Source organism: Leptonotus elevatus, chromosome 10 (genome assembly GCF_054856555.1).
Source record: "Leptonotus elevatus isolate MCC_2025b chromosome 10, RoL_Lele_1.0, whole genome shotgun sequence".
Lineage (NCBI taxonomy): Eukaryota > Metazoa > Chordata > Actinopteri > Syngnathiformes > Syngnathidae > Leptonotus > Leptonotus elevatus.
Genome location: NC_141248.1, coordinates 13013945 through 13038177, shown reverse-complemented (window position 1 = coordinate 13038177; position 24233 = coordinate 13013945). Strand labels below are relative to the sequence as shown.

General features: G+C 38.9%; 2 protein-coding genes across 4 annotated transcripts in view; one reads left to right on the top strand and one right to left on the bottom strand.

Moving 5' to 3' along the window:
• slc4a8 (solute carrier family 4 member 8) overlaps window positions 1-13964 on the bottom strand; it is a 30310-nt gene extending 16346 nt beyond the window's left edge. For 2 of the 3 annotated variants that reach the window (XM_086088032.1, XM_086088031.1), the window contains exons 1-5: window positions 13695-13964; window positions 5577-5658; window positions 3874-4023; window positions 3500-3635; window positions 2130-2290 (exon numbers count right to left, since the gene is read on the bottom strand). In XM_086088032.1, the coding sequence (XP_085944158.1) occupies window positions 2130-2290; window positions 3500-3635; window positions 3874-4023; window positions 5577-5658; window positions 13695-13733 (568 nt within the window). In that variant the 5' untranslated portion in view covers window positions 13734-13964. The remainder of the gene's footprint in view (window positions 1-2129; window positions 2291-3499; window positions 3636-3873; window positions 4024-5576; window positions 5659-13694) is intronic. The other variant, XM_086088030.1, reaches the window with a different exon arrangement.
• A 1009-nt stretch (window positions 13965-14973) lies between these two features.
• Window positions 14974-23982, top strand: LOC147167136 (tubulin monoglycylase TTLL3-like). Its single transcript, XM_086088033.1, has 12 exons — window positions 14974-15567; window positions 16165-16262; window positions 16356-16536; window positions 16725-16777; window positions 18196-18324; window positions 18422-18536; window positions 18631-18744; window positions 18807-18960; window positions 20273-20421; window positions 20594-20837; window positions 21699-22134; window positions 23096-23982. Exons 1-12 carry the CDS (start codon window positions 15561-15563, stop codon window positions 23783-23785), a joined length of 2370 nt encoding a protein of 789 aa, XP_085944159.1. The 5' UTR covers window positions 14974-15560; the 3' UTR covers window positions 23786-23982.
• The last annotated feature ends 251 nt before the right edge of the window (window positions 23983-24233 follow it).

Below are 24233 nucleotides of genomic sequence, written 5' to 3'. Positions count from 1 at the left end.
GCCAGTGCTGACATGTTGAGTTCAGTGCCAGAATAATCAGCCCTGCTAATTAGACCACCAACAAGGGGACAGCTGAACCATGGCTGAAAATAAAACACAATTCACACTTTGGTTTATCCGCTACATGAAAACCCTAAACAATAAATTAACTCACTCAAATTATAGATGTTGACCCCCCGCCCCCAATTTTTCTACCCCATTTTTTCCAACACTTGCTGAGGTTCATAGAAATCGTGTGTTGCTTGTCAAATCCTTGTTTATAATTAACCCGTATAAAACCTGAACCATGAAACACATGAGAGAAAATTCAGATTATTCGTAAATAAAGTAATTATTATTTTTATTTTTCCCTGAGATAAATAAATAAAGTATTTATTGGTCCTTCTAAACAAAAACAAAACAAAAAATTTGGGGGGGAAAATCACATATGACTTTTGATTTGTGTCATATTTGATACATTCAGTCACAATGCTTTAAATTTGTACATTTATACCTGTCAAAAATTTAATAATAAATACATATATTTATGTTTCCAAAAATTAGAAAGAACATTTCCCACTATTAATAAGTATAGGTGTCTCTCCTTTCTCAATTGGGTAGATGCTACGGACTTGCGACTTCCGGGTTCCACACATCAGCATTGTTTCCGGCCACTGAAACAAACGCGTCCCCCCGCCCCCCACCCCGTCGGCGGGAGCGCGCACACTCGCACCCGTTGACGGGAACGCGCAACCGAGGGGCACAAACAAGAAACGGAAACAAAGCTGATGTGTGAAAACCAGGAAGTCGGAAGTCCCGCCTCCTCCGTGGCGATCTTGCAAGGTCGGTGAAAAAGCCATCAACTGGGTGATACTGCTCTCTAATGGATTATCCATGCAATGCATGTGTGAGATCATATAAGTCAGGGTTTTAATGGGGAAAGAAAATACTCATGAAATAGAGGGCTCAAAATGTCTTGTATTTAATATGACACGTTTAGCTTTATAGGGTTAAGGTGACAAATCATAACATGATGAGTGTCTTCACATGAAATATCATTAACTCATTTGCTCCCCAAAACATATCAAAACGTTCTAGTTGAAAAATTGCCATGCGTGGTCCCAAAAACGTATTTATACGTTTTGGTGCAGCCTCTGAATTGAAGAGAACACTTAAAGCAATGGTTTAAAAAAACGGCCAGCAGGTGGCAGCAGAGTATAAGAGATGATCCAGGGCCATGTTGCAAAAAGGCTATTTTCCTCAGTGTTTTAAACAGATTTGTGAATAATGATGAAACTTAGCTATATTCAAATGCTAATTGCTCACGGAAACAGATACAAATATACTTTTCTTTCCTGATGAAAGAAGAGAATCTAATCTTTCTTTTGGTAGGTTCCATGTTTTTATAACAATATTCTGTGGGCCTTGCAAAATCTGTCAAAATCCAGTAAAACAGCCGTGAGAGAAGAGGGTTGCTTCAGTGAAAATGGCTGGGAGTGAATGAGTTCATTAATAAATACTATTATATGATTAAAGCTTTTTTTTTTTATAGCAAAATTGTCATTTCAAATGTACTGTTTGTATCAAACTAGTTTGAATTAGACGTCAGTTATTAAGAAGGTTGGTTACCCCTGCTCTGATCAATGCATCTGTTTCTGCAGGTGCTTATGGCAGGAGTCAGTTGGAGAAGTGTGTGTGTGTGTGTGCATGTGTGTGTGTGTGTGTGTGTGTGTGTGTGTGTGCGTGTGTGTGTGTGTGTGTGTGTGTATGTCTGGTTAACTCATAATAGACAGTGGTCATTCACTCGATCACAAGCACTTAGTTAATGATATATTTGTACTAGCAGATTTGTCTAACCACATTTTTTATTCTCATGCTGTGGCATCAGGGAAACATTACAAGTGTGAATTTTATATAAAACACCCTAAACAGTATTAGTGCACTATACTGTAGCATTTCCCAAATTATTTCTCAGGAAAGTTATTTTTAGCCGTTTGAAATGTCTGTCTGTCTCAAACAGAGCATTATCTTTGTAAACGTAGAATATCCAAGTTTTGGTCAGCGAGGGTAAGTCAGAGGAATATGTCGCTGTCAGGTACAGATGAGGAATTAATTTTTGATGATTTAAAATGGAGTCATCAAAAATGCACCTGCAATCTCCTCAATACAGTCGGCGTGCATGTCGAGCAACACGCTGCCATTGATGATGCAACTCCTCAGCTCAAAGAGGCTGTGGAGAGACAGCGTGGCCACGTACGGCTTGCTCCACCTCTCGCCGCCATCCTCCACATCTTCCTCAAACTTCAGCCACCTGAGAAGAAAATAAACAGAAATTAAATGTGTGATCCAGAGCGCAAAGTGAACTAGTACTACAGTACAAAAAAACAACAACTTAAAAAACAGTTCAACCACCATTCATTTCACTCAGGTGATGATAGGCAGCCAGTTGCCGGTTTTAAGTGCCATGCCATCGCCTTAACTCATTAACTACCATTGACGGCTATAAACGTCAAAAATTAATTTTTTCCCACTTTTGTTAACAAGAGTATGAAAACCTAGAATTGTTTTTATTGTACATTTCGAACAGATATAAAATTTGTGATTAATCGTGAGTTAACTAGTGAAGTCATGTGATTAATTACGATTAAAAATTGTAATCGCCTGACGCCCCGAATTTTTAATAATCTTTTTTTTATTCATTCGCTGCCATTGACGGCTACAAATGTAAAAAATTAATTTGATCTATTTCTATTAAATCAACATTTTTTTTCCACTTTTGTATGAAAACCTAGAATTTTTTATTGTACATTTAGAACAGACATAAAATTTGTGATTAATCGTGAATTAACTAGTGAAGTCATGCGATTAATTACGATTAAAAATTGTAATCGCCTGACGCCCCGAATTTTTAATAATCTTTTTTTTTTACTCATTCGCTGCCATTGACGGCTACAAACGTCAAAAATTAATTTGATCTATTTCTATTAAAGCAACATTTTTCAACAAGAGTATGAAAACCTAGAATTTTTTATTGTACATTTAGAACAGACATAAAATTTGTGATTAATCGTGAATTAACTAGTGAAGTCATTCGATGAAAAATTCACCCCTAATTTTAATCTTTTTTTCATCGATTTATGGCAGTGAATGAGTTAAAGGTGATTGATTTTATGTAACTCTATAAATAAAATAAATCACATTATAATTTGCATTGATATTTAGTCATCTAAAATCCAAATTCAAAGGAAAAACACATCGCAATGCATGTTGAGAACGTATATTTTTGTCGTCGGTCCATTAAATGATCTCCTTGCGATTATGAATTCCTAAAAATGTCAACAGCAAAACTTAAAACCGTTAAATATATGAAACGTGTATTAGTGTGAGAGAGCAAATTGAGTTCTTCCTGGTCAAGAAATGCTCCAGTAGGCTCTAAATGAGAACTTGCATCTGTGCCGAGCTGCCAGAAGCTTTTATTACCGGACTTTGTTGCCAATGGCTCCGAGGGGAAAATACTGACCTGGCCGTTTCCTTCCACTCAGCATCTTTGCCATCTTTCACACAGATCTCATCCAGCTCAGTGAACAACTCGTGGGCCACGTGCTCAGCATCTTCCTCAGTTCCCAGTATGAACTGGACCCGCTGGGACGGCGTGTCTGATAAAGTGACATGTGAGTGACTTGTCAATCTTGGCCTTGGGACATCCGTGTGTGTGTGTGTGTGTGTGTGTGTGTGTGTGTGTGTGTGTGTGTGTGTGTGTGTGTGTGTGTGTGTGTGTATTGATAGCCACCTCTGTGTGATGTAATTGTTAAAATAACACCAAAGTAGCAACTTTACAACAAAGGTGTCAGAAGACTCTCAACACGGAGGAAATGTGTTTCAATCCGTGCGTACCGTGACAGGGTGCCTTCTCACTTCCATCGCTTTGCGCCACCGTAATGCTACCCGTCCTCTTGTCTTTCTTACGGTGCCGAGAGCCGTGTGCCTTGTGGTGCCGATGGCTCTGCCGGGGCATCCGAACGCCCACAAAGAGAGTTCTGTGGCCTGAAACGGAGGTAATAGAGGGTATTCAATATTTATTTTACTCAAGGATGCAACTGGCCATACTATCAGATACGCCGACACGAGACAATACAATCTAATATGAGCTGTATTCATAATTCTAATGTTCATTACTGTACAGCAGTGGTGTTCAAACTACGGCCCCTGGGGCCATTTGCGGCCCACCATCCATTTTTCAAATATTTAAAAAACAAAACAAAACAATTACATCATTTTAAAGAAAGAACTACATATCCCAATATTAAATATTTACTTTGAAATTAATGACAATTTTCTGCTATCTTTTTATATATATAAAATACATACCGTAATTTGTATATAACACACAATAAAATGAATTTACATTTTAAATAAATAACTAATAATCCAGTGACCTTAACTCTTTTACTGCCATTGACGCCTATAGATGTCAAAAATTCATTTTAACTATTTCTATTAGTTTAACATTTTTTTCCACTTTTGTTAACAAGAGTATGAAAACAGAAAAAAAATATTGTACATTTAGAACACATAAAATTTGTGATTACTCGTGAGTTAACTAGTGAAGTCATGCGATTAATTACAAAAAAAATTATCGCCTACGCCCCTCATTTTTAATAATATTTTCTTCTTTAAAATTATTATTTTTAATAATCTTCTCTTTTTAAAAAATAAAATAAAAAAGATTAGGGGCGTCAGACGATTACATTTTTTAATCATAATTAATCCCATGACTTCACTAGTTAACACACGATTAATCACAAATTTTATCTGTTCTAAATGTACAATGAAAAAAATCTAGGTTTTCATACTCTTGTTAACAAAAGTGGGAAAAAAATGTTAAACTAATAGAAATAGTTCAAATGAATTTTTTACGTCTATAGTCGTCAATGGCAGTGAATGAGTTAAAAAGTCCCAATCGAACTTAGGGGTTGTACACCTTAATGGGCATCTGCCAGACATGCATGCCTGTAACAAGATGGCGGCTGCTGTCGGTATTGGCCAGATCGATGGTATCTGTACTTGCCCATCCCTACATATAACTATATCATTCATATATTTTGTATTATTAGTAAATATAAAAACAAAATTTCTTACAGATGATTTAGTGTAAACGTAAATAAGCATCAAATCCACAGCTTTGGAAGTCCTGAAAGGCCACTATAGTGTGTCAACATTTCTGCTTTATTTGTGGTAGATACTAATGCGCACTGTGGTACCTGTCAGTTTCACTAGAATAGAAATGATCCGGATGCACTTTAACTGCATTAGAATAGAACACATTTCCCACAAAGAATAGTATTTCCGTCAGAAACGGTTTCGCAGCAAGTGATAAGAATTCATTGATACCGCAAAAAGCTGTGAGGTGTGTTCACATCACAGCAATTTAATGGGTTAATTACAAAGTGGTAAGATCCCATTCCGTTTTTAATTATCACCATCTGTCCAATATTTTGTAATTGGCAAGCACTGAGAAGGTCATATCCTTATTTCACCAAACTTCAGGATTTTTCATTTCAGGAAACATTAGTGTGAAAAGTCCTTATTGTACCCACTTTCAAGTTCTTCCTTCTCATAGTGGATGTTCAGCACTGAGCTGGTCCCACCCTGGTCTATCACCACCTCCTCATCCGGCCGCTGAATGACAGACAGACACACACACACAAAACAATGACACTGTTAAGTCTAATAATAATGTTTCTCAGCGCTGATATTCAGCAACGTTTCTTTTTGAAAGACCATTCGCTGATATCCAAAATGAATTTGAAGCTTCTCGGATAATCAATATGTAAATACTGTAACCAGATCTGTGTGTTTGTCGGAGAATATAATGTGTGGGCTGGATACGAACTGAAACGTTTGTAAGCGAAAGCAGAGAGCTGAGTTGTTGCATGACCATCTTTTCAATTCCACATTAGTGCTTGATCTGAACACACGCACGTAACGAACAATATGCCAGTTTCCATTATTCTATTAGCAAGTAGCTAATGCAATGCTTACTGTGTATAATGTTGGCAACGTATCTTCCTCAAATGTCATTAGGAAGGCCTGTGGGTCTGAATTAGTGAGGAAATGAGAATATTTGAAGCTGTGAAGTCAAGATGGAAGATGCCGGTTTAAATCTCACTGGAAGACATGACTACTCATTCATGCCCGGAAAAACACAATTACATGTCACAATAATGAAAGTTAATGGTCATTTGACGGAAAGTCCAAGTGGACTGCCGTACTCGGATGTGCAATTTATTTATTTTTTGCTTTGCCATCTTTTCCCCAGAGTATCAGTCAGGCTGCGACTAAGCAGGACTTGATCCCAAGATAATTGTCTGTTCAAACAAGACTTTAATTGGAGAAGCAATGCTGAGGCCACTACTGAGTTTGATATAAGATCATGTGTAAATGAGTGGACGGAAAAAGACAGACCATGAAATATGTTCTCAAACCAAAATAGGCTATAATTCTTTATACACAGTTTGAGAAGTATTTGATTTTGAACACTGACAATTACGCCTTTACGCACCATAACAATGGATTTGAAATAAAACAATCAAGATGTGATTGAAGTGTAGACTTTGATATTCAAATTATTTAAACATATCAATTCTCACTTAGGAATTTTAGTCCATACTTTAAGGAACCTCTTATTGAAACTTGAAGTATACACTTCAATCATATCTTGATTGCTTTATTTCAAATTGAAACCTATTCTGGAAGCCAAATAATTAAATGACTTCAACTCGGGTTGTAATTTGTTGATATTATGTATAAACTTTATGCCTAAAGGTTTGATCCTGATTCGCAATTCCCTCTGGAGCCAACAGAAGAAAAATGTCAACAGCACAGTCAAAGGTGGTCACTCATTGATTTTGTAAGTGCGAAATCTTAGTAAAGCCTTGGAGAAGGTCTGTGATCTTGTTGTCAGTATTCTAATGTGAATATATCTGTCTAAAATAGAAAAGGTACACACACACACACACACACACACACACACACACACACACACACACACACACACACACACACACACACACACACACACACACACACACACACACACACACAGTGCTATCAGTCATTGCAGCTGTGGCTGTTGAAGAGTGAAAGCCTCTATGCAGTGTGTGGGTTTGCAGCTCAAGCTGGAGGCACCATTAGAGTTGGAGCTTTCCCAAACATATAAACACCAAACAAGAGAGCATGATGAGAGCGAGACTACGAAAGGTCTTTGTCCCAGAAATAGCAACGCACCATCCGATCATCAATTGCGCATGTATTTGGTTCAAACGCACACACGGCCACGTTGCCATTTAGATCTTTTGTTATGCCGTGGTGCTTCTCTTCGCCTGATTGCATATTCATATGCAAGCGCTTTTGTTTTTCTTTCCTATTCGCAGGTTAACGGTTCCCTATCATTCAGCACTCACCTCCCTTGCGTCACATTTAAGTGCTTCACGTAATTAAAGGCTCACAAGACACTCAAGGGTTTTCCCTTTGCAGGTGAGTGCGCGTACCTCTTCCAACGACAGGGTACATCCTGTGTGTTTATGCGGCCTGCTTCTATCTCCTGGCAACCGACCCGTTTCTATGCTCTTGTCCCTGAACTACAGTGACACGCGGCTGGGGAAGTTGACGACTCTAAAACTCATTTTCCATGCAGATTACAGACACTCCTCCATGAAAATGGTTCTCGGCGAGATGCAAAATGGCTGCCTTGTCCTTGTGTCTCCTTCAAGCGCCACAGGAAGTGGAAAGAGATAATATGACACGATGAGACTAAATAAAATCATGTAATGTATGTACTGCAACTAAAATATGAAATTTGTTTCTCCTAGGGAGAGTAGCGACAGTGCTGAACTTTATATATTCAGAGACAATCTGCTTTACTTAGGACTGATGAAGTTGCTAAAAATGTAAAAACACCAAAACACTCAAGTGATTATGCATATGCTAGTGCTGGAGTCTTACTGCACTGAATAAGAATCTACTCATTTCAAGTCACTTCCTGTGCATATTATTATTCTTCTCTTAACTCATTCACTGCCATTGACGCCTATAAACGTCAAAAATTCATTTGAACTATTTCTGTTAGTTTAACATTTTATTCCACTTTAGTTAACAAGAGTATGAAAACCTAGACTTTTTTTTTTGAAAAAAGAAAAGAAAAGATTATCAAAAATTAGGGGTGTCAGGCGATTATTTTTTTTTAATTGTAATTAATCGCATGACTTCAATAGTTAACTCACAATTAATCACAAATTTTATATCTGTTCTAAATGCAAAAGAATTTTTTTCTAGGTTTTCATACTCCTGTTAATAAAAGTGGATTTTTTTATTTTTATTAATAGAAATAGTTCAAATGAATTTATGAAGTCTATAGCCGTCAATGGCAGTGAATGAGATAAACTACTACTTTGAAATAAAGCCAAAGACAAAAAAAAAAAGCAAAAAAAATGTGCCGAGTTTTCTGTTCGCTGTACGCTACCGTTAACTCCGAAGTTTAACACCACTAGAATTGGATTGCCTCATGGATATTTTATTTTAGCATTTCACTGCAAAAGGGCAAAAAGACACATTGCTGCCCAAACAAAAAGTAGCAAATACACACGTTCACTAAATCTAACAACCCAAACAATCCATGATCTGGCCACATTAATATATTCTTTAAGCAGTTTGAAAACAACAGAAACACCTAAAATAGACCGGTGGCTTCATTCTCCTTTTGTTTGATAAACAAACTGAGATAATATGTCTTAATTGTTATGACTCTTACAGCTGAAAAGAAGAGCAGTCATACGCAGTGTCCTAGTTATTTAAGGATGCTGTTAAGCCACCATTTGATGCGGAAATACACCCGCACATTATGAATCGCAACTTCCACAGAATTCATCACAATGACAACCATTTCCATCTCATGGCCAAGCTCTCAAAAAAACATTTAATGAATCATATTTCCCTCATTTGGATGGCAGCCATTTGTAACGCAATGGACGCATCTGAAGCAAGTTTGTCACATATCTGAATGTGTGAATTTTCTTGTCATTGAAAGACATTGAACTTGTCAGGACAAATAGAGCAGCACTGATTTCCGTCGCACTCACCCCCGACCAAACACCCCCAGTCCTCTTCGACTAGGCAGGTCAATCAATGTGCTTTCCTTTTCACTCCATTAGGACTGTGGTGGAATGAGGCATGCTGGGTCCCATGAAATGGCAGGGTATGGGGCATGTTGCATCACAGGAGCTGTGTGGGTATTTTTTTCAGTTTTGATAGACAACTTCAGTCCCTGTACTTCTAGTGTATTTCTCCTAGTAAGTGCTATTTATCTATCTATCTATCTATCTATCTATCTATCTATCTATCTATCTACCTACCTACCTACCTACCTACCTACCTGTCTGTCTGTCTGTCTAGCTATAGCTCTGTCTGTCTGTCTGTCTTGCTAGGCTAGTGAGCTAGCGCTGTCTGTTTTGCTAGGCTAGCGAGCTAGCTCTGTCTGTCTGTCTGTCTGTCTGTCTATCTATCTATCTATCTATCTATCTATCTATCTATCTATCTATCTATCTATCTATCTATCTATCTATCTATCTATCTATCTATCTATCTACCTGTCTGTCTGTCTGTCTGTCTCGCTATAGCTCTATCTGTCTGTCTTGCTAGGCTAGCGAGCTAGCTCTGTCTATCTATCTATCTATCTATCATCCATCCATCCATCCATCCATCCATCCATCCATCCAATCTAATCCAATCCAATCCAATCTAATCTAATCTAATCTAAATACATATTTCTGACAACATTGTCTTGGTTCCCCAAATTACTAGATGCGCCCCTAGAGGCACCTGTGATTATGTGCCACAAATCCTGTTTAGCAACAAGAAGTCACTTGGCTGTGTCTGCTAGTCAGTACAAATTTTAGTTCAGTTTTGAGGTTTGTAATGATCACTAATGATATAGTTTGGTATGCAGGTTGCTAAAAAAAGAAGAAGTATTTTCTACTGTATCAATGTCTGAGTAAATACATGTCTGGGGCAATGAAAAAGCTTATGCATCAAAAATCCAACAACATGGATATAGATTTTAACGACCAATTTCACAAAGCTTCACAAATCTTCAGTAAGCGCACTGTCCATGTCGGTTTTTCCATTTTAGCCTCCTCTTTAAATTTGATGTGCAATCCAAACCTGCTTTCCAGTTGGTGTATTTTTATTAGATGTGTCTTTTTTTTTACTCTATTTGAGCCAATCTAGCAGATAAAATGCCCTTACATTGCGAGTCAATGTCATACTTCACTCCGGAGAAAAATATTAAGTAACACATAAAACTAACATTAGAATTTGTTTTTACACAATTTTTTTATAGCAAGAATAGGCTGTAGTAGAGGGTAGCTTGATTTCACATTACTATAAAAACTTCTTCTGCCAACAGGCTGACCCTATTGTACTCTAAGTGGCAGATCCGATTCTGTCTAATTAAGCACTTGTCGACCGTGTTTTCAGTAAATCAACGTGGACTCCTTCCACCCCTCTCGTCTCAACGAAGCACCCTGATTTGACAGCGGGGACACAAATCCCGACTCAAACAACTGGACCTGTCACTTCCAGAATGAGGTTGGCGCCTGTGGACAGCCACGAAGGCCTCTCCGTGCCACTGCCACACACATCATCGTCACACAATTTCACACTTGCTGTTTGATAACTCGAGACGTGTGTGACAGCGGCTCGCTCATCAATACGTGACAGGATGTAATGGCGAGACAGGAAAGGAGAGAGCTGCTGTTCTAACGACTGCTTCGGCCCACAGGCAGAATGAGTCATACTGTATGCGCCCCTCGCTCAATGCCTCATGTTCCATTCCGCTCTCCGCCTCTAATTGTTTTAGTTCTACTAAGATTAGTTTAGTGGGATTTTGTGGCTGCATGATGGATGAGGCAGTCGAGGAGAATTGGAGAAGTGTTAAAATACACTTCATTTCTTGCATCATCAGTTAGAGACAATCAGAAGTTATTGGTGTGATTGTATGATTTTTTTATTTTTGTATTTTGAAGGGACTACATTGAAAGCAAGGAGAGAACACGCAAACGCCATACTGGGATGATAGATCCTGAATTCGAACACACGGTCTCAGAACTATGAGGCAAACCACTTGACCACTATTCCACCCAATGAAAACCAATGTATCAAAAATAATACCCCTTTTTTTTCCTCCTGCATGAAAGTCAGTGGCCCACTATGACTACTAGACAATAAGTAGAATTCATTGCTGCAAGGACAACGAGATGAAGGATGAATTTATGGTTGGATGAATGTCAAACTATGCAGGTGAACAATCTCCTCTTTGTATCTGAAAAAAACAAAATGTAATTTGTGGGATTGTCCAAAAACTCCAGCAATGTTTTTAAATTATAATTCCAATCACCAAATAGGCTGCATTGACCTACAGTATCGCAGTGTCGTCACACTGATTAAAATGAAAGTTTATTGGAAGACGTGCCAAAGAGCTACTTTAAAAGAAGCAAAGAGCTGTGATTGCTGAAGTAATTAAACCTGGGACAAATTCACGATGCATAATGTCAGATTGTAATTCATCAGAACGCAATATGCAAACCTGAGCCTCACAGTGACTATTCTGGTAATAATATTCAACATAAAAGCAGCCCAAATTCAGATTTTGTACTTTAGCATGGACTGATTACAACATTTGCTTCACTTCACCTGAGTGCATTTGTCTCATTTGAGTAGTTTCTCTTTTATTTCACTGGCTGGCTGTGAGAAATCACGCGGCTGGGCTGCCGTACAATGATAATCTATAATGTCCATTTGGGGTGGGAATCTTTGAATGTTTCACGATTGGATTCCGATTTTTGGGTCTGCGATTCGATTCAGAATCGATTTTCAATTAGGAGCGATTTTTTATTCAAAATTATTTGATTGACAATTATTTTTTGCTTCAATCTATAGATGTGCAAGGAATTTTAATGATCTACTCCAGTCTGACTCGCTAAAGCTAATTAGCGCGCTACTCGCGGCACTTTTATCACTCAAAAGAACGTCTCCACACTGAAAAAAAAAAACTTTTATTGGAATAACTTGATCGTGACTTTTTCCTTCTACTCTCTAATGTGGCTACAACTTAACAGTGTATTAGACCGCGTGGAACCACACTGCCCCTCAGTGGCCAAACCGGGTACAACATGAACAGCGCTCCAAATAAAGGCACACACAGACAAAGGCAAGACAGTATAAAATAATTTCAATAAAGTCGATTTTGGGACATTTAAAATCGATTCTGAATCGTACTAGATGAGAATCGCGATTCTCATGAGAATCTATTTTTTGGCACACCGCTAATGTCCATACGTATGTCTAAGGTCTTCTAAACTTGTGACTCGGAAAATGCGCTGGATGTCAGACTTTCTACTCGTGAACTTGCAATAATTTGATTGGCTTTACTGAATCTGATAAATATAATGTTACACAACAATAGTGGTTGATGTGAACCAGAAATCTTAATTTAAAGGCTGGAATGTACTTCCAATGCCCAAATACGTCATCATCAGCCATGTTTGTTGTTTTGTTTTGACTGGAATTCTTTGGTCGGATGATAGAGGCTCAGCGGGAAACTACCTATTTCTATTTCCCAGCAGTTCGGGCTGCAGAATGTTACCAAATATGGCTCCTCGTCCTCTAAAACAAATATTACAAAAATATATCATTATCATGGAGTGTAGTTGTAGATGAGCTCAAACTACTGCTACAAATTAAATCTTTGATACAGCTTCAGGAAGTACCCCACTACTCTCGCCCAAAGTCGGAGGGGATAGGCTCCAAAACACCTGCAACTCTAATGAAGATAAACAGTGTTGAAAATGGATGGATATCACACGTGCAGGATATTTGTGTAAAATTGCTCCACATGCAGATTTCAACAAACGAGTTCACCGATAGTTGAATCATCTCCTGACTCCATATATCTCCAAGCCTAATGGTGACATAATTATTGATCATCGTCACAGCAACGACTCTGTTAAGAACCACAGTGAGTCCTGGCTAAAAGCAGTTGGACTAAACATGTATGCTTAATTGGTCCTGCGCTTTACATCAGCACCCGACTGCAGCTTTGATCAAACATCACACATCACAACATGCAGCATGCTGCAGTATGCTTAACAACCCCTACTTCACCTTCCCACTGATGTAATGACTAATAATATTGTCGCAAATGCAGACGACGGGAGGGAATGGCGTCAAGGTCATTTGAGGGTAACTTGAGAAATACCACGACTAGAGCCACTATGGCAAATTCATGTGGTTTTTTTTGCATTGGCGACCACTTTTGCAGAACCACAAAATTAATGCTGATAAATGACGTCAACCGTGTCGCAATGTGATAACACCTTGCACATTTGACTTGAGTGCATGTGCTTGCACGTCACAATAACAACGTCAACAATCCCCCACGGCCGATAGTTGGCAGCGCGGGTTCAACTTATCACGTGGAGCATTTATTTTGATATAAAACATTCAAACGTGGAGTGAATGTGGATGCAGCGATTAGGAAGTGTCTTTAAAAAGTTCCTGAACACACCTTATAGACGTGAAATGACAAATTCAAGTTGTGCGCATGCAGGTTAGTCATCACATTATGCATGCAAAGCACAGGACACGCGGCACTACTGCACCTGGTAGCTTAGGATGCTGTCGGGTTCTTGGACGGGCATGCTGGTGGCTTTTGTTTTGACCTGGAAGATGGAAAGGTGACACTTTCTCCGGCTTGGACCTTCGCTTTGTCGCACAGGACGTTAAGACGAAAACAGTCGAGAGCTGGTCCCGTTAGCCGCTTGGGTTTCTGCTAACATGTCGCGTGTCAACATCTCTTCCGGATGAAGAAAATGATATTGCACATCCTCAGAGTGTGATGCTCTCCCAGCCGCGCTTTCCAACCCCCACCCCCTCCCTGTGCTCTCCTGCTTGGTCCTTGGCTGTGGGAAAAGGATGCAGAGAGTAGGTGCAAAACCAGCCAATCACAGCTCAGGATGCAGAGAGCGGTTCAGCCTCAACCAAACGGAGTGAAGGAGTCAGAATATCAGCCAATGACAGGGCAAATGATTAGGGCTGCAGCTACCCAGCAAAATAGAGACGATTACAATTTTGTTGATTCTTGTCACAAAGTCCACTTACTGTAAATCACATCAAATTAAGCAATTTGTCTATACAAATTGCTTAATTTGATGTGCATTAATTTGCATCAACATTCCAGTCTATTATTTCGGTTATTAAAAAAAACATATACTTTAATCTCCATCCATCCATTTTGTAGTCCAATTATCATTGGGTCTTTTCTATAAGATTTATGGAAGCTACAATGCCCATAGAAAGCCAATGGAACACATGGGGAACATCTCAATCGTTGCCATCATTATTATTTAATTACACACATCTGCTGATGTAGAAGCTGCTCACCAGGTATTTCAGCACAAAGTATGCTTATGTTACTCACTGTACATTCCATTAGCTACACTTGCAGAATCTAATTATGAGTTTCATAAACACATCATGCCATCATTATAATACATAATGGGACGCATGGCCAAATAGCAATTTATTTCACAATGTATTATTGTGGCTGGCGTTTGATTGTATTACATCGTGTTGAGGGGCGTTTCTAATATCTCATTTGGGCCGACATATTAGAAACACCTCAGTATGTTGGGGGCGGGCTTTCTCGGGACTAGATTGAGTAATCAAACGAAATGAACATGACATGAACACGAATCCCATAATTTTACCTTTGTATATAAATTGTTTCACATTGTTATTGTTACAAAGATTCAAACGATTAACTATTTAACCATTACATCTATCTATCTTAACTATCTAGTACAGTTAACAGTCCACAAAATAAAGTACGAGAAAGACTGCCCTCATGCGTAATAATTGGGAATTACACAAAGTAGGACATCACATGCAGCTCATGCGTTTGACGGTGACGATTTGGTTTGAAGACGTCCTGTGCGTTGTTAGACGATCAGACGGGATTTGTTGTCACACATGATGAGCCGACATTGAATCAGAAGGTGACCAACTGAGCAGGTGTCAAGTTCGAAGATGTGTCGCGCAGGTCTCACCGCCAGGGGACACCTTCGATCCGAAGACACGTGGTCCAGTCCAGCTAATTGCGTAACAAATTGTTTCTTACCCCCCTTGGCTTTCTCCTTAAAACTACACTAACTTGATACGGTGTGTGATTGCCGATAGTTGTGCTAGTGTATATGTTGTACCTTTTATGCTCTCGAAAGGGTACCTGTGTTTAAAATAATTATGTTTACTTGTGCTTTTAGTGATAAATGGGCTCCTGCTGTATCCCGTTTCTTACAGAACAAACTCCACTACACGACGCCTCTGTAATTGTCTTGAATGTACTGTACACTTGTCACAAATGTAAACATTATCGCAACAACATGCTTGTAGTTTCTCCCCATTTTTAAAAGCAGATTTTGGGACCCAAAAAGGCAACACTGCAGTTTTGAGCAGAGAAATCCTGAATAATGTCAGGTAAGAGTGGCCGACCATGTTTTCACCGATGGCTATGAATTTACATAAGTATTACTCGCGTATTCATCTATTTATATATCATCACCATAATCATCATCATCATCATGTAGTGGTTTGCTAGCATCTTGTAACACTGACTAGCGATTCAAATTTTTTGTTTGTTTGGGTTTTTTTTTTTTTAGCTGGAGGGATTCCAAGTCAGCCCGTAGATAGTGATAATAAGCTGGGAAACTGCATTGCTTAAAAAACAATTAATCATGATAATTTGTGACATTTTCAAAATGTGTACACAAGCAGAAAAGTTCTCCCTGCTTCTTTTCTCATTTCCCTGCACTTTCAGGCATGTCCAATATGCAAAATCAGTCATCCCAAATCAACTCAGGTTCGATAAATCACATTACACATGCTAAAATCGTCTATTGGCATATACTCATCCCAGAACATGGAAAATGAATTGTGCTGCAATTTTGCACAGTTAGCAAATGCAAACCTTGTTGTGCTCGGTTAGCAGATCAGTAAGCAATCAATTTTGTGCCCATGCAAACCTTTCATAAATCAGGCCCGATACTAAAACACCAACTTCACCTTTTGTTCCAGAAATGGCACAAGTAGAGGTTAAGGCACTTTGTAGCCTTCCATCTACCAAGCTGGAGAAGATGAAAGCAGCTAAAGCTCTGGTTGAGAAAGCCGTCAAGGTCATTAGAAAGCCAAAATAAACAGATCCACAGTACGGCCTGCGTGCAAATGTCACTGTATATTAACCACTACTTTACTTGTGTTGCTTTCAGGCGCAGAAAGTGTTTTCAATGCAGGGGCACTATCCTGTGATCCGTGCCGGCTTACGGGCCAGAGGGTGGGTGGAACGTTATTTGACCAACTCATGCTATGGATTGTCACCCCGCCAGAGTGATAAGGACAAGGATGAAGATGATGATAACACTGGAGCATATCATAGTGAAGAGTCAAAAGGTCAGTTTAATAACTTAATTCCATGAAAAAAAAAATACACAAGCTTACGTTCTAACTAATTTCAAATCTACATGCAAACCCAATCCAGGCAAAATTTTCCCCCTATACTGTTTATCCTTCACAGGGTCTCACAACACTTATATTAAATGTTACACATATAATTCATCTCTTTCCTGATCCATTTTCAGAGAGAGGTGATCATGGCGAGGAAGGTGACATTGGCAACATGTATAACTTCATGGTAAGAGCACAGTCACATGCACCCAACATGCATTCCTTTAAATGTTCTTTTTTTTCCCCAGCAAACTAAATTTTAGTTGTATGTAGCAAGTGTGCTAATATCATTGTACTAGTGCTACCTCTTGCATCTTTTATCTTACTACGCCTTTGATCTAAATTATGGCTGGCCCAAGTCCAGTTTAGAGGCCATTGTCACTTGTACCTTTTTTAATTTTAATTAATTAATTAATTTATTTATTAATTTATTAATTTATTTAATTTATTTAATTATATAATTTTTTTATTAACTCATCACATAAAGAAATTCAACACAGGCCACGTTACAGGGTTACCACCAAATTTTAAATGTTAACTGTTACAGAATAGAACACTATTTTCTGATAAGAAACTATATTTAATAAGTTTGGAAAGTTGAATATTACAAATTATAACATTATTTTTTTAAATGGTTGTACTTTATTTAAAGATTTTAAAAAAATTGACGAGTACAAGGCAGCTATTACAGTTTTTTTAAATGTTATTTATAAAAGGTATGTTTCTTAATGTTTCAAGATATTTGGGATAGGCGAGTCCTGATACCAGGTATGGTATCGGGCCGATACACAGCCTTATTTCAATGTATCGGTACCCGCGGCGGATACCAGTGCTGGTCATCTTCTTGTGGCCATTTGACGATAAGGAAGTAGGAATCAGAAATTTGAAGAATAGAAAGGAAAATGTTATATTGAGAGGTCTTTCTTTAAAATGATCTGCCATTGTTTTGTTCAGGGAACTTTTATGTATCAGAAGTACCTAGTAGTATTGGTATTGATATCGGTGACTACTTAAGAGTTGAGTATTTGTACTGGAATCGGTCTGAAAAAAAAGTGGTATCGAACATCCCTACAAGATAGTATACTTTTTTTTGTTTGTTTCAAAAAAGTTTTTAAAAATGATACTACATATCACACTTAAGAAAAAGCTTGAATGTGAAAAGATGACCAACAAAAAAAAGAAGAGTAAAATTATTATTATTATTTATTTTTTTATGCGGGCCGAAGTTATGACTGTGAATACACATATATGTTTAATTGCCTCATCATGTCATTACAAATACACAACACATTTTCAAATGAGAAGTCGTGGATAATTGTTGTTCAGGTTACTATAAAGGGGGTTGTAACAAAAGATGCTTCAATATCTAAAGATTTGTATTTATTACATATGACGATTTTAAATGTTGTTAGATTTTAGTAAGGAATTTGCTTTCACTGGGCTAAAAATGATGTGTCGGGCCAAATCTCACCCTCGGGCCTGAGTTTGACATCTGTCCACCTAGAAGCAGTTAACTTTACAAAAAAAAATTTCATCCAACTGTACCTGTCTGAGTACTGTATGATTCTCCTAGGGGGGAACATTTATTCCTTTTTCTGTTTTCAGTCTCGCCTGGTTCGAAACGAAAGGATCTTTTTGTACTGGAGCTCACTTTACGATGCCTCCCAGTGTCGCTCCTTTCGACAGGACCAAATAACCAATCACTATGCGAATACCGGAAACTTTACTACCAAGGTTCTCCCCTTTAATTATTAAAATGCTTGAAGACGTGTGCGATGCATACGTTTTTGTCAAGGCGCGCCAGTGACAGTATTTTGTGTTGTCGTTTGAGGTGGGTCTCTGTGTGAACCTGCGTAACCTTCGGTGGTATGACACTGCAGACCCCGACGCCTTCTTCCCGAGATGTTACAGGCTCGGGGCTGATGATGAGAGAGCTGCATTTATCGGTCTGCTCCACATTGCTGCCACACTGTCCGGCGCAACCAGATTTCACCTTTCAACATTTTCTCGTGCTCTTGTTCTGTGTGGGGGGAAAAAAAGAGGACTTCAGAAGGACAGCGTGCAGCAGTTTGTTGAAGCACGTGGTGGAGACGAGCATGAAGGCAAAAGAGGCAACGCAAGATGAGGGGAAAGCGGAAAGTGTCATCTTTCAGGGTAAAAAGTGTGGCTGAATGTGAATATTTGACATGCAGAACAGATGTTGTTTGTCCCCACAGTCAGTGCAGGAGTGATCAATACGGCCTTGCAGAGGTGTCAGGAGTATCTGAGTGTCTTAGCGCACAGCGACATTGACGTGACTGTGAAAACGTTGCCGTTTGTGGAGGAAAATCAGTGGAATCACTTTATGCAAAAGTACTACTTGGTTGTGCAGTAAGTGCATTTTTAATAGCAGCTTTATGGCTTCACCACATTTATTCCTCTTTTCCAATACGCTTAACTCATTCACTGCCATCGACGGCTATAGATGTCAAAAATTCATTTGAACTATTTCTATTAGTTTAACGTTTTTTCCCCCCACTTTTGTTAACAAGAGTATGAAAACCTAGAAAAAAACATTTTTATTGTACATCAGAGACAGATATAAAATTTGTGATTAATCGTGAGTTAACTATTGAAGTCATGCAATTAATTACAGTTAAAAAATTTAATCGCCTGACGCGATTAATAAAAAGAGAAAAGATTATTAAAAATTAGGGGCGTCAGGCGATTATTTTTTAAAATCATAATTAATCCCATGACTTCACTAGTTAACACACGATTAATCAAAAATTGTATATATGTTCTAAATGTACAATAAAAATGTTTTTTCTAGGTTTTCATACTCTTGTTAACAAAAGTGGGAAAAAAACGTTAAATACGTTAATAATCTTCTTTAAAAAAAAGAAAATATAAAAAATGAGGGGCATCAGGCGATTCATTTTTTTAATCATAATTAATCCCATGACTTCACTAGTTAACACACGATTAATCACAAATTTTATCTGTTCTAAATGTACAATGAAAAAAATCGAGTTTTTCATACTCTTGTGAACAAAAGTGGAAAAAAATAATTAATAGAACAAATTCAAATTAATTTTTGACATCTATAGCCGTCAATGGCAGTGAATGAGTTAATTATCTGGGATGGGCGAGTACTCAGGGAAACTACAGATACCAGCTAATGACACTATACATTTAGGCTTAACATTAGCATTTCTTCTATCAAAAACTAAAGCATTAAGAAAAAATAATAATAATTTACAGCCTTTGTGAACTTCAATTGAGCAGCTAGCGTTTACGAACGCAACATAATACAGTAGGTTCATGTCTGTGCGTTAACGATCTTAAAACACCTAACTACAAATAAGACAAACATTCTTTAATTGTGTTTACCTTGGGCCCCAAATGACTAGCTACGGTCCTGCGCCGAGCCAGTGATGTCACAAGCTGGCTGACATAAGCCAAAGTGTGATTAGCAGCTCATTTATTGATGAAGAAGGCAACTAGTAGTCGAATGTGAACACTTCATACGTACGCCGCGATCATATGCACTACGACACAATCAACTGCAACCAGACTAATAAATAAGTTAAACTAATTATTAGATGATTGCGTAAGAGTGTGTAATGTTGTAGCAGATGAACGTATAGTGTATTACAATAAGTTTGTATAATTCTGATATTTATCATTAAATTGTGTGTAGCAAAGGCGCATCGATCAGAGGTAGTGCTGATTTTGTGGACCGCTGCCAGGACATGTTGGTCCAATTGAAGGAATTTTGCCCTCAGTTGGACATTGATGGAGTCAATAACATCTGGATTATCAAACCAGGTGCAATGTCAAGAGGAAGAGGCGAGTGAGGCTTTTGTTCTACCTCCATATTGTTATTTATTTAATTAATTATATATTAAAAAGCAGTCTATACAGTATGTATCCTGTAAACAGTATTTATATACCCAAGGTCCTGGTATTGTAATCCCACTGAATTTTTTTAATATTTTTTTTTTTATATGTCACCATTCAGGTATTGTTTGTATGAATCGCTTGGATCAGATTTTGGCGCTGGTAGACTCAGACAGAGCCATGGTGAAAGATAGCAAGTGGGTGGTTCAGAAGTACCTGGAGCAGCCAATGTTGGTCAAAGGAACCAAGTTTGACGTGCGTCAGTGGTTTCTCGTCACTGACTGGAACCCTCTGACCGTCTGGTTCTACAAAGAGTGCTACCTGAGGTTCTCCACACAGCCCTACTCCACAAGAAAACTTGACAGGTCAGGCAAGGCAGGAACAATGACTTTACATTTCATCGCTTTTAGGAAAAAAAACCTTGGTGTGAATTTGGTCTCTTTAAAAAAAAAAAATGTATTAAGCGATACTACTGTTCAGGCCCCACATGGGGTTGCTGTTTACAGGAAATGCTAACATATCTAACATTTTGAAAATAATGTGCTCTCTTGAACTACAATGTTGAAAAAATAATGGTTTATGTGCGGATTCTGCCTGACAGCGAGTTGTAAATAAGGTCATTCCAGAATTGGAGGACAATTTTTAAAAAGCAGACTGTTTATTTTACATGATTTTCCAGGTTTTCAAGAGAAGTAATGGGTAATAAACCATAATCAGCAAAATTGTATTTGAATTTTGATTTAGTACTCCACATGCAGCATGCTTGCCGTGTTAGCTGCTATGCTAACAGGTCAAGAGCAATCTTAGCTTTAAAAAACGGGTTGATGACACACTCTGTTATGGCTGAAAACATAAAAATATGAAAAATAGAAGTCAGACAACATGCTAGGCTGTTAGCTGCTATGCTAACAGGTCAAGAACAAACTTAATTAAAAAAAAAACTGATTTAATTATTTTTACTGTGTAGCAGGGTTACATTGATTTGAGTAACATACTCTGTTATGGCTGAAAACATTGCAAAAATAAATAAATAAAATAAAATAGAGGTCAGTGAACATGCCAAGCTGTGTTAGCTGCTATGCTAACCAGGAAACGCGGCTCTGTAGTTTGTGCATGAATTATGTGAAATTGAATGTATGGGGGACAGAAACTGTTCTCCAATACGCCAATGTAACGAGGACAAAAGTGTCATTTTAAATAAACACCCACTATCATGATCTTCTCAGCTCGGTCCATCTTTGCAACAACGCCATCCAGAAGCACTTCCAGCCATCAAATGAGCGCCACCCGGGCGTGCCCAGGGACAACATGTGGTCCGGCTGCGACTTCAAGGCTTTTCTGCAGCAGCAGGGCCGCGAGGCACAGTGGGACACCGTGGTGGTCCCGGGTATGCAGCAAGCTGTGATCCATGTTTTGCAGACAGCGCAGGACAAGGTGGAACACCGCAAGGCAACCTTTGAGTTATATGGTGCCGATTTCATGTTGGGAAATGATCTGAGCCCTTGGCTTCTCGAAGTCAACGTCAATCCCACGATGGCCTGCACCAGCGTTGTCACGGCTCGCCTCTGCCCCGCTGTACAGATGGACACACTGAGGGTGGTGCTGGACAGGCGAAACAACACCAACGCTTGCACGGGAGCATTCCAGTTGATCTACAAACAGGTGACTTAAGTTGTCCTGCCTTTTCAAAGGTGCCCAGTTTTCGGTGTATTTTTACATATTTGGGTGACGTTTTACGATAAACCTAAAAATGTTCTACATTTACAGGTGAACTAAATTAGAATCTGGAAACCTTTGAATGTCCAACTGCATGTGACTATTCTTATTCATCCAGGTCATTCTACTTTGGGGCATTGAGGTGTCGCTCTACCGGCTCCCGAGAATGTCATTTACCTGCCGGTTGAGAGAAGCACCTGAGGCCAAAGCCAAACTGTGGCAGGGTTTTTATTATTACTTTCTGGACCTGGATTTGCCACCCCTGGATTGGTTTAATTTAGGGTGACCAGACGTCCCAAATAACCGAGACAGTCTCGTTTTTTATTACGCAGGCCCCGTTTTTTTGCCATGCGTATGTCTATCATACGGTTGCCATAGTGATTCATAAGATAAACCCATTGAAATGGAATTGAACTGTTAAATTCCTTACTTCCAAATTCACTTTTGCCTTCTCATTCTCATCTGCAACTAATCGTTAGCAGCACGAACGTACGTAGCAGGCGTTGGCCGGACCTAGAACTACTTCCTGCTTCCGCGTCTAAGAATCATGGGAAATGTAGTCCTTGATTTCAATTCATTTCCCGGTTCAATTAGGGGACTAGAACAGTCGCAGAAAGGCATAGAAATTGATTTTTCTTTACAAATGTGTACAGACCAAACTTCTGATGTGAATTTTTACCGTTCACCTCCAAAAGTACTTCTCAGCTGCAGGGTCAAATTAAGTTCACTTGTAAAGGTCCTAATTCATTTTAGGTTCATCCTAAAATTTGACACTAAAGCTTGAACATCCTTAACTTTTTGCGAGTAAATGTCCTGGATATAAAATCAGCAGAAATGCAACTCATATTTTGGTCACTGACCATACCTTGTGTGCATGTCTTTGTGTTTTGATTTCTCACCCTGTCAGCCTGCAGTTGAACCCCCGCAGTTTATTGGAGTGAAACTGATAGTGGAAGGAAATCACATCAAGAAACCGAAATTTACAAAGCGCAGATCCAGGGTTTGCTCTACTAGGCCTCGGTTGACCCAGTCGGCACGATTCCACGCTTCTGCCGAGGATAATGAAACAATGGGTAAACGTCTAGTGAAGTCATGCGAGAAGCCACAAGAGGAGACGTCTTCGCAGCAGACACCTTCGGGGAACGGACAGCAGGAAGTGGAAGTGGTTGACAATGCCGGTTTGGTGACAGAAGAACAAGCGGTGGAGGACCACGCCGAAGCCGGGAGAAGATCCCAAAGTTTGGGTGCAAGTTGTGGTGGTGGCAGCGGAACTCCGCTTACCCAACGGAGCGCCACCTTTTCCCGCAGCGCCCAGCCTTGCAATGTTTCAAATGTATGTAAATCACCAATTAAATCGAGCCATGGAGCGCACCTGTGGAGGTCCTTCCTTCCCGGGAACTTTTCCAAGCCTCGTTACCGCCCCTCAATATGGGCCTCATCTTTCACTCGGGATCAGCTCCCCTTGCTGCGGCTCACAAGCATGCAGCCGAATATGCTGATGGGCTATCCAAAACCTTCTATAGAGACATTTCTTATTGAGTCGAGTTATAGACTCCACAAGCAGCGATACATGCAAAATATGTGCACATATAAATGACAATGCGCATTATGCCCCCCCCCCCTTAAATTAGATTTTTTTTTAATTCAACATATGACACCATTAAATACACAGGCCACTTGTATTTGCCACACAATCACTATCTAATAGGTTCCATTAAAATACGTGTGACTTTACAAAGATAAGAATGCTCAGTTTTGATTGACACAATTTCATATAAATGGAGTTCAAACTGTGCAGTTCTGTGTTTTCTCCACCGGGGAGCGCTAAAGTCTCAGAAAAAGATTTTCAACACAGGACAGAAAATTACACAAGATAGCAGCGTAACCTTATCGAATAGTTACAAAATTGTCATATGAACTGAACGTAACTGACAGGCATGCACAATATAGCTTGAAGAACCATATATATATATATATATAACCGTCTTAAATGTCAATACAATTACTGACGAGCATTTAAAAATACAAGCTAAAATGAACTTAAA